Below are 13,961 nucleotides of genomic sequence, written 5' to 3' on the forward strand. Positions count from 1 at the left end.
GGAGACGCTGTTAGAGGAGACGCCGTTAGAGGAGACGCCGTTAGAGGAGACGCCGTTAGAGGAGACGCTGTTAGTGGAGACGCTGTTAGAGGAGACGCCGTTAGAGGAGACGCCGTTAGAGGAGACGCTGTTAGCGGAGACGCTGTTAGTGGAGACGCCGTTAGAGGAGACGCTGTTAGCGGAGACGCCGTTAGTGGAGACGCTGTTAGTGGAGACGCTGTTAGAGGAGACGCTGTTAGAGGAGACGCCGTTAGTGGAGACGCCGTTAGTGGAGACGCTGTTAGTGGAGACGCTGTTAGAGGAGACGCTGTTAGAGGAGACGCCGTTAGTGGAGACGCCGTTAGTGGAGACGCTGTTAGTGGAGACGCTGTTAGCGGAGACGCTGTTAGTGGAGACGCCGTTAGAGGAGACGCCGTTAGAGGAGACGCTGTTAGCGGAGACGCCGTTAGAGGAGACGCTGTTAGTGGAGACGCTGTTAGCGGAGACGCCGTTAGAGGAGACGCCGTTAGAGGAGACGCTGTTAGCGGAGACGCCGTTAGAGGAGACGCTGTTAGTGGAGACGCCGTTAGAGGAGACGCGGTTAGTGGAGACGCCGTTAGAGGAGACGCTGTTAGCGGAGACGCCGTTAGTGGAGACGCCGTTAGAGGAGACGCCGTTAGAGGAGACGCTGTTAGTGGAGACGCCGTTAGAGGAGACGCTGTTAGAGGAGACGCCGTTAGAGGAGACGCCGTTAGAGGAGACGCCGTTAGAGGAGACGCTGTTAGTGGAGACGCCGTTAGAGGAGACGCCGTTAGAGGAGACGCCGTTAGAGGAGACGCTGTTAGAGGAGACGCTGTTAGAGGAGACGCGGTTAGTGGAGACGCCGTTAGAGGAGACGCTGTTAGAGGAGACGCTGTTAGAGGAGACGCGGTTAGTGGAGACGCCGTTAGTGGAGACGCCGTTAGAGGAGACGCTGTTAGAGGAGACGCCGTTAGAGGAGACGCTGTTAGAGGAGACGCTGTTAGAGGAGACGCCGTTAGAGGAGACGCTGTTAGAGGAGACGCCGTTAGTGGAGACGCCGTTAGTGGAGACGCTGTTAGTGGAGACGCTGTTAGCGGAGACGCTGTTAGTGGAGACGCCGTTAGAGGAGACGCCGTTAGAGGAGACGCGGTTAGAGGAGACGCTGTTAGCGGAGACGCCGTTAGAGGAGACGCTGTTAGAGGAGACGCCGTTAGTGGAGACGCCGTTAGCGGAGACGCCGTTAGCGGAGACGCTGTTAGAGGAGACGCCGTTAGTGGAGACGCTGTTAGAGGAGACGCCGTTAGAGGAGACGCCGTTAGAGGAGACGCTGTTAGAGGAGACGCTGTTAGAGGAGACGCCGTTAGTGGAGACGCCGTTAGAGGAGACGCCGTTAGTGGAGACGCCGTTAGAGGAGACGCTGTTAGCGGAGACGCCGTTAGTGGAGACGCCGTTAGAGGAGACGCTGTTAGAGGAGACGCCGTTAGTGGAGACGCCGTTAGAGGAGACGCCGTTAGAGGAGACGCTGTTAGAGGAGACGCCGTTAGTGGTGACGCGGTTAGTGGAGACGCCGTTAGAGGAGACGCTGTTAGAGGAGACGCTGTTAGTGGAGACGCCGTTAGAGGAGACGCTGTTAGTGGAGACGCTGTTAGAGGAGACGCGGTTAGAGGAGACGCCGTTAGTGGAGACGCCGTTAGTGGAGACGCCGTTAGAGGAGACGCTGTTAGTGGAGACGCCGTTAGAGGAGACGCTGTTAGAGGAGACGCTGTTAGTGGAGACGCGGTTAGTGGAGACGCTGTTAGAGGAGACGCTGTTAGAGGAGACGCCGTTAGAGGAGACGCTGTTAGAGGAGACGCTGTTAGTGGAGACGCGGTTAGTGGAGACGCTGTTAGAGGAGACGCTGTTAGAGGAGACGCTGTTAGAGGAGACGCTGTTAGTGGAGACGCGGTTAGTGGAGACGCTGTTAGAGGAGACGCTGTTAGAGGAGACGCCGTTAGAGGAGACGCCGTTTGAGGAGACGCCGTTAGAGGAGACGCCGTTAGAGGAGACGCCGTTAGTGGAGACGCGGTTAGTGGAGACGCTGTTAGAGGAGACGCTGTTAGAGGAGACGCTGTTAGTGGAGACGCTGTTAGAGGAGACGCCGTTAGAGGAGACGCCGTTAGAGGAGACGCCGTTAGAGGAGACGCCGTTAGAGGAGACGCTGTTAGAGGAGACGCTGTTAGAGGAGACGCTGTTAGAGGAGACGCGGTTAGTGGAGACGCCGTTAGAGGAGACGCGGTTAGTGGAGACGCTGTTAGTGGAGACGCGGTTAGAGGAGACGCCGTTAGAGGAGACGCCGTTAGTGGAGACGCGGTTAGTGGAGACGCTGTTAGTGGAGACGCTGTTAGAGGAGACGCTGTTAGTGGAGACGCCGTTAGAGGAGACGCCGTTAGAGGAGACGCCGTTAGTGGAGACGCGGTTAGAGGAGACGCTGTTAGAGGAGACGCGGTTAGTGGAGACGCCGTTAGAGGAGACGCGGTTAGTGGAGACGCTGTTAGTGGAGACGCTGTTAGTGGAGACGCTGTTAGAGGAGACGCTGTTAGCGGAGACGCCGTTAGAGGAGACGCTGTTAGAGGAGACGCGGTTAGAGGAGACGCCGTTAGAGGAGACGCTGTTAGTGGAGACGCCGTTAGAGGAGACGCCGTTAGAGGAGACGCTGTTAGTGGAGACGCCGTTAGCGGAGACGCTGTTAGAGGAGACGCCGTTAGAGGAGACGCGGTTAGTGGAGACGCTGTTAGTGGAGACGCCGTTAGAGGAGACGCTGTTAGAGGAGACGCTGTTAGAGGAGACGCCGTTAGAGGAGACGCCGTTAGAGGAGACGCTGTTAGAGGAGACGCCGTTAGAGGAGACGCTGTTAGTGGAGACGCCGTTAGTGGAGACGCCGTTAGAGGAGACGCCGTTAGAGGAGACGCGGTTAGTGGAGACGCCGTTAGAGGAGACGCCGTTAGAGGAGACGCTGTTAGTGGAGACGCCGTTAGTGGAGACGCCGTTAGAGGAGACGCCGTTAGAGGAGACGCGGTTAGTGGAGACGCTGTTAGAGGAGACGCCGTTAGTGGAGACGCCGTTAGAGGAGACGCGGTTAGAGGAGACGCTGTTAGTGGAGACGCCGTTAGTGGAGACGCTGTTAGAGGAGACGCCGTTAGTGGAGACGCCGTTAGAGGAGACGCTGTTAGAGGAGACGCTGTTAGTGGAGACGCTGTTAGAGGAGACGCTGTTAGTGGAGACGCCGTTAGAGGAGAAGCGGTTAGTGGAGACGCCGTTAGAGGAGACGCTGTTAGAGGAGACGCTGTTAGAGGAGACGCTGTTAGTGGAGACGCCGTTAGAGGAGAAGCGGTTAGTGGAGACGCCGTTAGAGGAGACGCTATTAGAGGAGACGCTGTTAGAGGAGACGCTGTTAGAGGAGACGCCGTTAGAGGAGACGCTGTTAGAGGAGACGCCGTTAGTGGAGACGCCGTTAGAGGAGACGCCGTTAGAGGAGACGCTGTTAGCGGAGACGCCGTTAGTGGAGACGCTGTTAGTGGAGACGCCGTTAGAGGAGACGCTGTTAGAGGAGACGCCGTTAGTGGAGACGCCGTTAGTGGAGACGCTGTTAGTGGAGACGCTGTTAGCGGAGACGCTGTTAGTGGAGACGCTGTTAGAGGAGACGCCGTTAGTGGAGACGCTGTTAGTGGAGACGCCGTTAGTGGAGACGCTGTTAGTGGAGACGCTGTTAGCGGAGACGCTGTTAGTGGAGACGCTGTTAGCGGAGACGCTGTTAGAGGAGACGCTGTTAGAGGAGACGCCGTTAGAGGAGACGCCGTTAGTGGAGACGCCGTTAGTGGAGACGCTGTTAGTGGAGACGCTGTTAGCGGAGACGCCGTTAGTGGAGACGCTGTTAGCGGAGACGCCGTTAGAGGAGACGCCGTTAGTGGAGACGCCGTTAGTGGAGACGCCGTTAGAGGAGACGCTGTTAGTGGAGACGCTGTTAGCGGAGACGCCGCTAGAGGAGACGCCGTTAGTGGAGACGCCGTTAGTGGAGACGCCGTTAGTGGAGACGCTGTTAGCGGAGACGCTGTTAGAGGAGACGCCGTTAGAGGAGACGCTGTTAGTGGAGACGCTGTTAGCGGAGACGCCGTTAGTGGAGACGCTGTTAGTGGAGACGCTGTTAGAGGAGACGCTGTTAGTGGAGACGCTGTTAGCGGAGACGCCGTTAGTGGAGACGCTGTTAGAGGAGACGCCGTTAGTGGAGACGCCGTTAGAGGAGACGCTGTTAGAGGAGACGCTGTTAGAGGAGACGCTGTTAGTGGAGACGCTGTTAGTGGAGACGCCGTTAGAGGAGACGCTGTTAGCGGAGACGCTGTTAGTGGAGACGCCGTTAGAGGAGACGCCGTTAGAGGAGACGCTGTTAGTGGAGACGCTGTTAGTGGAGACGCCGTTAGCGGAGACGCCGTTAGAGGAGACGCCGTTAGAGGAGACGCCGTTAGTGGAGACGCCGTTAGAGGAGACGCGGTTAGTGGAGACGCGGTTAGTGGAGACGCCGTTAGAGGAGACGCGGTTAGTGGAGACGCCGTTAGAGGAGACGCCGTTAGAGGAGACGCTGTTAGTGGAGACGCCGTTAGTGGAGACGCGGTTAGAGGAGACGCCGTTAGAGGAGACGCCGTTAGTGGAGACGCCGTTAGAGGAGACGCTGTTAGAGGAGACGCGGTTAGAGGAGACGCCGTTAGTGGAGACGCCGTTAGAGGAGACGCTGTTAGCGGAGACGCTGTTAGTGGAGACGCCGTTAGAGGAGACGCCGTTAGAGGAGACGCTGTTAGAGGAGACGCTGTTAGTGGAGACGCCGTTAGAGGAGACGCTGTTAGCGGAGACGCTGTTAGAGGAGACGCCGTTAGTGGAGACGCTGTTAGTGGAGACGCCGTTAGTGGAGACGCCGTTAGTGGAGACGCTGTTAGTGGAGACGCCGTTAGTGGAGACGCCGTTAGCGGAGACGCCGTTAGAGGAGACGCCGTTAGAGGAGACGCTGTTAGAGGAGACGCCGTTAGAGGAGACGCCGTTAGAGGAGACGCTGTTAGAGGAGACGCTGTTAGCGGAGACGCTGTTAGCGGAGACGCTGTTAGAGGAGACGCTGTTAGAGGAGACGCCGTTAGAGGAGACGCCGTTAGAGGAGACGCTGTTAGCGGAGACGCTGTTAGTGGAGACGCTGTTAGCGGAGACGCTGTTAGCGGAGACGCTGTTAGCGGAGACGCTGTTAGAGGAGACGCTGTTAGCGGAGACGCTGTTGGATGTGACAGTATCTGTGCGGACGGGGTTTGAGGTGTCCACCATGTGTGACTGATATTCACACTGTGACCTGTGTGTTAACCCATCCAATGATTTAATTTTAGGTGAAGCAGTTTGGGGTTTATCGTGCCTTTGTTAACAACTACCCCCTCGCCGTGGAGACAGCGGTGAAAAGCATTCAGAGCAAGGATCAGTTTAAACAAATTGCTGAGGTACACTCTGATACCCTCACAGTCTGTCTCCGTATTCTCTCCCTCTACCTCCCTCTAACACTCTCCACCTCTCCGCCTGTCTCACTCTGTCTCTCTCTCCATCTCTATCTCCGTCTCTATGTATCTCTGTCTCACTCCCTCTCTCTCTCTCTCTGTATCCTCTCTCTCTATCCATCTTTCGCACTGTCTGTCTCTTTCTCGCTCTCCCTCTATCTCTCTCTCTCTCTCTCTCTCTCTGTCTTTCCCCTTTGCTTGCCTTTCTCTCTGTCTCTCTCTCACTGTCTGTCTCTCTCACTTTCTCTCTGTCTCTCTTCTCTGTCTTTCTCTTTATCTGTCTCTCTCTCAGTCTCTTTCACTCTCCCTGCCTCTCTCTCTCTGTCTCTCTGTTTCCCTTTCTCTTGCTGTCTCTCTCTCTCTCTCTCTCTCTGTCTCTGTCCCAGTGTGTCCACTGTCTACACCAGCCTCTCACATTGTATTTTTCTCTCTCTTTCCCTGTCTCTCTCTCTCTCTCTCTGTCTCTTTGTCTCTCTCTCTCTGTCTCTTTTTTGTCGCCCTGTCCCCCTCTCTCTCTCTGCCTCCCTTTCTGTTTCTCTCCCTCTGTCTGTCTCTGTCTGTCAAACTGCGCTCTCTCTCTGCACCCCCTCTCCCTCTCCCTCTGTCTCTCTATCTATCTGTCCCTCTCTCTCTGTCTCTCTCTCTTCCTCTCTCTCTCTCTGTCTGTCTTGCTCCATCTCTCTGTTTCTCTATCTCTCTCTCTCCCTGCCTAGATCTCTCTCTGTCTTTCTGTTTTTCTCTCTCTGTCTGGCTCTCTCCCAGTCTCTCTATCTCTCTCGGCCTCCCTCTCTGGCTCTCTCGCTCTGATTCTCTATCTCCCTCTGCTTCTCTCTCTCTCTGCTTCTCTCTCTCCATTCTTCTATCTCTCTCTCTCCCTGTCAGCTCTCTCTCACCGTCCCCGCCTCTCTCTGTGTCTGTACTCTCCCACATACCCCACAACGACATAATCTCCTTACTGTTAGGCTGATGAATCATCCTCTCTCTGTACTAAATCTACCTCTTCCTCTTTCAATGTCAACTGGTGGGTCCCAGACTATTCCTGTTAATCTGACTCTCATCTCATCTATCCTCAGAAAATGTGGCTTAAAAACACCAAGGAGCTGAAGGAAAGCCCGACCACAACAACACTGGAAGGTATGTGAGGCTTGGGAGTGTTGGCTGAGGGCAGGGGGTTGGTAGGAAGCAGAGGAAGTGGCTGAGATATGAGATAGGTTTGATATCTGTGGACTGAGAATAAGCTCTTGAGGAGCAGAGGCTAAAAATTAGCAAAGGGGTTTGGGTCCATTGGGATTGTGTATGGTGGGAGTGAAGGGGAAGGGGTTTGGGTCCACTAGGATTGTGTACAGTGGGAGTGAAGGGGAAGGGGTTTGGGTCCACTGGGATTGTGTACAGTGGGAGTGAACGGGAAGGGGTTTGGGTCCATTGGGATTGTGTACGGTGGGAGTGAAGGGGAAGGGGTTTGGGTCCATTGGGATTGTGTACAGTGGGAGTGACGGGGAAGGGGTTTGGGTCCATTGGGATTGTGTATAGTGGGAGTGAATGGGAAGGGGTTTGGGTCCATTGGGATTGTGTACAGTGGGAGTGAACGGGAAGGGTTTGGGTCCATTGGGATTGTGTACAGTGGGAATGAACGGGAAGGGGTTTGGGTCCATTGGGATTGTGTACAGTGGGAGTGAATGGGAAGGGGTTTGGGTCCAATGGGATTGTGTACAGTGGGAGTGAACGGGAAGGGGTTTGGGTCCATTGGGATTGTGTATAGTGGGAGTGAATGGGAAGGGGTTTGGGTCCATTGGGATTGTGTACAGTGGGAGTGAACGGGAAGGGGTTTGGGTCAATTGGGATTGTGTACACTGGGAGTGAACGGGAAGGGGTTTGGGTCCATTGGGATTGTGTACAGTGGGAGTGAACGGGAAGGGGTTTGGGTCCATTGGGATTGTGTACAGTGGGAGTGAACGGGAAGAGGTTTGGGTCCATTGGGATTGTGTACAGTGGGAGTGAACGGGAAGGGGTTTGGGTCCATTGGGATTGTGTACAGTGGGAGTGAACGGGAAGGGGTTTGGGTCCATTGGGATTGTGTACAGTGGGAGTGAACGGGAAAGGGTTTGGGTCCATTGGGATTGTGTACAGTGGGAGTGACGGGGAAGGGGTTTGGGTCCATTGGGATTATGTACAGTGGGAGTGAACGGGAAGGGGTTTGTGTCCATTGGGATTGTGTACAGTGGGAGTGAATGGGAAGGGGTTTGGGTCCATTGGGATTGTGTACAGTGGGAGTGAATGGGAAGGGGTTTGGGTCCATTGGGATTGTGTACAGTGGGAGTGAATGGGAAGGGGTTTGGGTACATTGGGATTGTGTACAGTGGGAGTGAATGGGAAGGGGTTTGGGTCCATTGGGATTGTGTACAGTGGGAGTGAAAGGGAAGGGGTTTGGGTCCATTGGGATTGTGTACGGTGGGAGTGAATGGGAAGGGGTTTGGGATTGGGATTGTGTACAGTGGGAGTGGACGGGAAGGGGTTTGGGTCCATTGGGATTGTAGTTAGTGGGTGATAGAGATAGAGAGAGATCGACAACAATAGAGACAGAGGGAGAGAGAGAGAGAGAGAGAAAGAGAGAACAGCCATTCAATGGGCCATACAGACTGACCGTTCTGTTTCTCTCCCCAGTGATGCTGCCAGACCTGCTGAGTTTGCCCAGTGTTTTCTGTGCCTTTCGCTGTTGGGTGGGACTGGGTAGCTGGCACGTTGATGTTAACTCCTCAAGGGGAGGGGAGGGTGATGTTTGGGAGGTTTTGATTGAGGCCCAGCGTTCGCCCCTGCTCGGTCAGAGCTCCCAACAATCAACCTAACCAAAGAGCGGCACAAAGGTCAACCCACCCACGCCACCCGCTCCCTAACCCAGCCAACGCCACTCTGCCCGACACCGGGCACTTCACCCTCTCCGCCGCTCACAGCCCTTCCCTCTCCTCCTCTTGGGGTCGCCCAGTGGGCTGTGGCTGCCCCCCCAAAGGACAAAGCTTACCCCACTGGCAGGGGTTGGAGTCCTGCTTGGCCGGGCACTCTGGGGGCACACGGTGCCCGATGGATGCGGGGCAGCCCAGCGCCAACTGCGCCTCAGAGGGTGGGGGTGTGGTGGGGGCTGTTGGCAGGCCCTCTGTCCCTGGGGTACTGTTCTACCCAGAGGCGTTAGAGGCGGACAGAGATAGATACATGGACGGCTCTCCCTCAGCGCTGACCCTCCGACAGTGCGGTGCTCCCTCAGCACTGACCCTCCGACAGTGCGGCTCTCCCTCAGCGCTGACCCTCCGACAGTGCGGCGCTCCCTCAGCACTGACCCTCCGACAGTGCGGCACTCCCTCAGCACTGACCCTCCGACAGTGCGGCTCTCCCTCAGCACTGACCCTCCGACAGTGCGGCACTCCCTCAGCACTGACCCTCCGACAGTGCGGCTCTCCCTCAGCACTGACCCTCCGACAGTGCGGCTCTCCCTCAGCACTGACCCTCCGACAGTGCGGCTCTCCCTCAGCACTGACCCTCCGACAGTGCGGCTCTCCCTCAGCACTGACCCTCCGACAGTGCGGCTCTCCCTCAGCACTGACCCTCCGACAGTGCGGCGCTCCCTCAGCACTGACCCTCCGACAGTGCGGCTCTCCCTCATTAAACGAGAAGCGTTGGCGGGTGTTTCTGGGTCAATAGCCTCTTCGATTCCTAAAGTGGCCCCCAGGCCTCGATGGCTGAGTTGGGAAAGTGTTGGGACCTGCAGCGCGGGTTGAAATGTGAGAAGCGAACAGAGAGGAAACGAGAGCAGGTTAAAGTCTGATCTGACCTCCGCTGCGATGTTTTTTTACAGCTCTCCTGCACAAGCCCGTCAGCCACTTGACCAGGGTCACCCTGCTAATTCGGGTAAGCACTCATTCCATATTCCGATCGATCGATTGGAAGCACCATCCCTGATGGGATCAATCCCCGGCGGCATTGGCACCCGATCACGGAGTCGCAGGATTTTAACAGTGTAGCAGAGGCCAATCGGCCCACCGTGTCTGCACCAGCTCCCCAAGCGAGCAGAATGACCCAGCGCCACATCCCTGCCTTTGCCCCGCACCCCTGCCCATTGTTACTCGCTCTCATAATCATCCAGGGCCCCTCTTGAACGCTTCGGTTGAACCTCGCATCCGCTTCCAGGCTGTGCATTCGACTCGCTGGGTGAATAAGCATTTCCTCAGGTCACACTGGCTTCCTCTGCAAGTCACTGTCAATCTCTGCTCTCTCGTTCTTGATCCTTGAACAAGAGGGAACGACTTAGCCCTTCTAGACTGTCCAGCCCACTCGGGATATTGAACAGCTCTCCCAAATCACCTCTCAGCCTTCTCCTGCCCGTCAAACACTCCCAGGACAGGTACAGCACGGGGTTAGATACAGAGTAAAGCTCCCTCTACACCGTCCCCATCAAACACTCCCAGGACAGGTACAGCACGGGGTTACATACAGAGTAAAGCTCCCTCTACACTGTCCCCGTCAAACACTCCCAGGACAGGTATAGCACGTTGTTAGATACAGAGTAAAGCTCCCTCTAAACTGTCCCCATCAAACACTCCCAGGACAGGTACAGCACGGGGTTAGATACAGAGTAAAGCTCCCTCTACACTGTCCCCATCAAATACTCCCAGGACAGGTACAGCACGGGGTTAGATACAGAGTAAAGCTCCCTCTACACTGTCCCCATCAAACACTCCCAGGACAGGTACAGCACGGGGTTAGATACAGAGTAAAGCTCCCTCTACACTGTCCCCATCAAACACTCCCAGAACAGGTACAGCACGGGGTTAGATACAGAGTAAAGCTCCCTCTACACTGTCCCCATCAAACACTCCCAGGACAGCGAGAATGGGGTTATGTAGATTGTACATGCATTTGCAGGTTGTGCACAGTGGAGTATATGGGATGGTGTTTGCATCCATTGTGTTTTTGTACAAGGGGAGTGGATGTCTTGCCAATTGTCTCCAATGGGTTTGTGTACAGTGGGAGTGAACGGGAAGGGGTTTGGGTCCATTGGGATTGTGTACAGTGGGAGTGAACGGGAAGGGGTTAGGGTCCATTGGGATTGTGTACAGTGGGATTGTACGGGAAGGGGTTTGGGTCCATTGAGATTGTGTAAAGTGGGAGTGAACGGGAAGGGGTTTGGGTCCATTGGGATTGTATACAGTAAGAGTGAACAGGAAGGGGTTTGGGTCCATTGGGATTGTGTACAGTGGGAGTGAACGGGAAGGGGTTAGGGTCCATTGGGATTGTGTACAGTGGGATTGTACGGGAAGGGGTTTGGGTCCATTGGGATTGTGTACAGTGGGAGTGAACGGGAAGGGGTTTGGGTCCATTGGGATTGTATACAGTAGGAGTGAACAGGAAGGGGTTTGGGTCCATTGGGATTGTGTACAGTGGGAGTGAACGGGAAGGGGTTTGGGTCCATTGGGATTGTGTACAGTGGGAGTGAACGGGAAGGGGTTTGGGATTGGGATTGTGCACAGTGGGAGTGAACGGGAAGGGGTTTGGGTCCATTGGGATTGTGGACAGTGGGAGTGAATGGGAAGGGGTTTAGGTCCATTGGGATTGTGTACAGTGGGAGTGAACGGGAAGGGGTTTGGGTCCATTGGGGATTGTGTACAATGTGAGTGAACGGGAAGGGGTTTGGGTCCATTGGGATTGTGTACAATGTGAGTGAATGGGAAGGGGTTTGGGTCCATTGGGATTGTGGACAGTGGGAGTGAATGGGAAGGGGTTTGGGTCCATTGGGATTGTGTACAGTGGGAGTGAACGGGAAGGGGTTTGGGTCCATTGGGGATTGTGTACAATGTGAGTGAACAGGAAGGGGTTTGGGTCCATTGGGATTGTGTACAGTGGGAGTGAATGGGAAGGGGTTTGGGTCCATTGGGATTGTGTACAGTGGGAGTGAACGGGAAGGGGTTTGGGATTAGGATTGTGCACAGTGGGAGTGAACGGGAAGGGGTTTGGGATTGGGATTGTGTACAGTGGGAGTGAACAGGAAGGGGTTTGGGTCCATTGGGATTGTGTACAGTGGGAGTGAACGGGAAGGGGTTTGGGTCCATTGGGATTGTGTACAGTGGGAGTGAACGGCAAGGGGTTTGGGTCTATTGGGATTGTGTACAGTGGAAGTGAACGGGAAGGGGTTTGGGTCCATTGGGATTGTGGACAGTGGGAGTGAATGGGAAGGGGTTTGGGTCCATTGGGATTGTGTACAGTGGGAGTGAACGGGAAGGGGTTTGGGTCCATTGGGGATTGTGTACAATGTGAGTGAACGGGAAGGGGTTTGGGTCCATTGGGATTGTGTACAATGTGAGTGAATGGGAAGGGGTTTGGGTCCATTGGGATTGTGGACAGTGGGAGTGAATGGGAAGGGGTTTGGGTCCATTGGGATTGTGTACAGTGGGAGTGAACGGGAAGGGGTTTGGGTCCATTGGGGATTGTGTACAATGTGAGTGAACGGGAAGGGGTTTGGGTCCATTGGGATTGTGTACAATGGGAGTGAACGGGAAGGGGTTTGGGTCCGTTGGGATTGTGTACAGTGGGAGTGAATGCTAAATAATATGTTATTTTCCTGTAGGAACTGCTAAACAACACACCCAGAGATCATTCAGATTTCTGTCCTCTGGAAGGCGCTCTCAGTAACTCCAACAGCTTTCTCGCCGCAACCAATCAAAACATTCAACACAAGAGTTCACTTCTGAATAATGATTCAGCAAAGGTACAAGCGGAAAGTGTCCAACTCACTGTGACACCCGGTCCCAGAGGGGGAAAGGACAGTGTATCTAACGCACTGTGACACCCGGTCCCAGAGGGTGAAAGGACAGTGTATCTAACGCACTGTGACATCAGGTCGCAGAGGGGGGAAGGACAGTGTATCTAACGCACTGTGACATCAGGTCGCAGAGGGGGGAAGGACAGTGTATCTAACGCACTGTGACACCCGATCCCAGAGGGGGAAAGGACAGTGTATCTAACGCACTGTGACACCCGGTCCCAGAGGGGTAAAGGACAGTGTATCTAACGCACTGTGACACCCGGTCCCAGAGGGGTAAAGGACAGTGTATCTAACGCACTGTGACACCCGGTCCCAGAGGGGGGAAAGGACAGTGTATCTAACGCACTGTGACACCCGGTCCCAGAGGGGGAAAGGACAGTGTATCTAACGCACTGTGACACCCGGTTCCAGAGGGGGGAAAGGACAGTGTATCTAACGCACTGTGACACCCGGTCCCAGAGGGGGAAAGGACAGTGTATCTAACACACTGTGACACCCGGTCCCAGAGGGGGAAAGGACAGTGTATCTAACGCACTGTGACATCAGGTCGCAGAGGGGGGAAGGACAGTGTATCTAACGCGCTGTGACACCCGGTCCCAGAGGGGGGAAAGGACAGTGTATCTAACGCACTGTGACACCCGGTCCCAGAGGGGGAAAGGACAGCGTATCTAACGCACTGTGACACCCGGTCCCAGAGGGGGAAAGGACAGCGTATCTAACGCGCTGTGACACCCGGTCCCAGAGGGGGAAAGGACAGCGTATCTAACGCACTGTGACACCCGGTCCCAGAGGGGGAAAGGACAGTGTATCTAACGCACCAAAACAGTTGATTTTCCCCTCTTCTGAATACTCCATTTTGATCCTTTGTCCTGGTTTTGTTTCTCTTTCCTATTTGGACTTTCTTCCCCATCAGGCCCAGCGTTTGGTGAAGGACGGTTTTGTGGTGGAAGTGTCTGAGAACTCTCGCAAATTGCGTCACATCTTCCTGCTGTCCAACCTCTTCTTTTGTGCCAGATTGAGGAAGCTTATTGGGTAATTCCATCTTCACCTTGAATCTCGGCTGTATCGCTGTGTAGCCTGCAGCCATTTTCCATTATGTCTTCCTCTCAGGTTAGGTCAGCATGTGTTGCCCGTCCCTAATCGCCCCCTTGAGAAGGTGGTGGGTGAGCCGCCTTCTTGAGCCGCTGCAGTCCCCGTGTGGTGTAGGTACACCCACAGCGCTGTTAGGGAGGGAGTTCCGGGATTTGGACCCCAGCCACAGTGAAGGAACGGCCGATATATTCCCAAGTCAGGATGGTGAGTGGCTCGGAGGGGAACTTCCAGGTGGTGGTGTTCCCCATGTGTCTGCTGCCCTTGTCCTTCTAGATGGTAGAGGTCGTGGGTTTGGGCGGCGCTGTCGAAGGAGCCTTGGTGAGTTGCTGCAGTGCATCTTGTCGATGGTACACACACTGCTGCTACTGTGCGTCGGTGATGGAGGGAGTGAATGTTTGTGGATGGGGTGCCGATCAAGCGGGGCTGCTTTGTCCTACGATGTCTGTGACAAACACTGTTGCCTACACCGGGACTTCTAATACCCAGATTGAACTGGTTTATTC

The 13,961-nt window shown here is 55.0% G+C and overlaps 1 protein-coding gene across 1 annotated transcript in view; it reads left to right on the forward strand.

The window, feature by feature from the left end:
• Nucleotides 1–5,396: 5,396 nt before the first annotated feature.
• The window catches only part of LOC144677492 (active breakpoint cluster region-related protein-like), a gene marked incomplete at its 5' end in the record, with an annotated part of 31,871 nt that continues 23,306 nt past the window's right edge, over nucleotides 5,397–13,961 (forward strand). Inside the window, 5 exons of the mRNA XM_078537570.1 lie at nucleotides 5,397–5,504; nucleotides 6,632–6,692; nucleotides 9,403–9,455; nucleotides 12,169–12,309; nucleotides 13,280–13,398. Of these exons, the coding sequence (XP_078393696.1) occupies nucleotides 5,397–5,504; nucleotides 6,632–6,692; nucleotides 9,403–9,455; nucleotides 12,169–12,309; nucleotides 13,280–13,398 (482 nt within the window). The remainder of the gene's footprint in view (nucleotides 5,505–6,631; nucleotides 6,693–9,402; nucleotides 9,456–12,168; nucleotides 12,310–13,279; nucleotides 13,399–13,961) is intronic.

This window comes from Cetorhinus maximus, unplaced genomic scaffold (assembly GCF_964194155.1).
Source record: "Cetorhinus maximus unplaced genomic scaffold, sCetMax3.hap1.1 HAP1_SCAFFOLD_2587, whole genome shotgun sequence".
Lineage (NCBI taxonomy): Eukaryota > Metazoa > Chordata > Chondrichthyes > Lamniformes > Cetorhinidae > Cetorhinus > Cetorhinus maximus.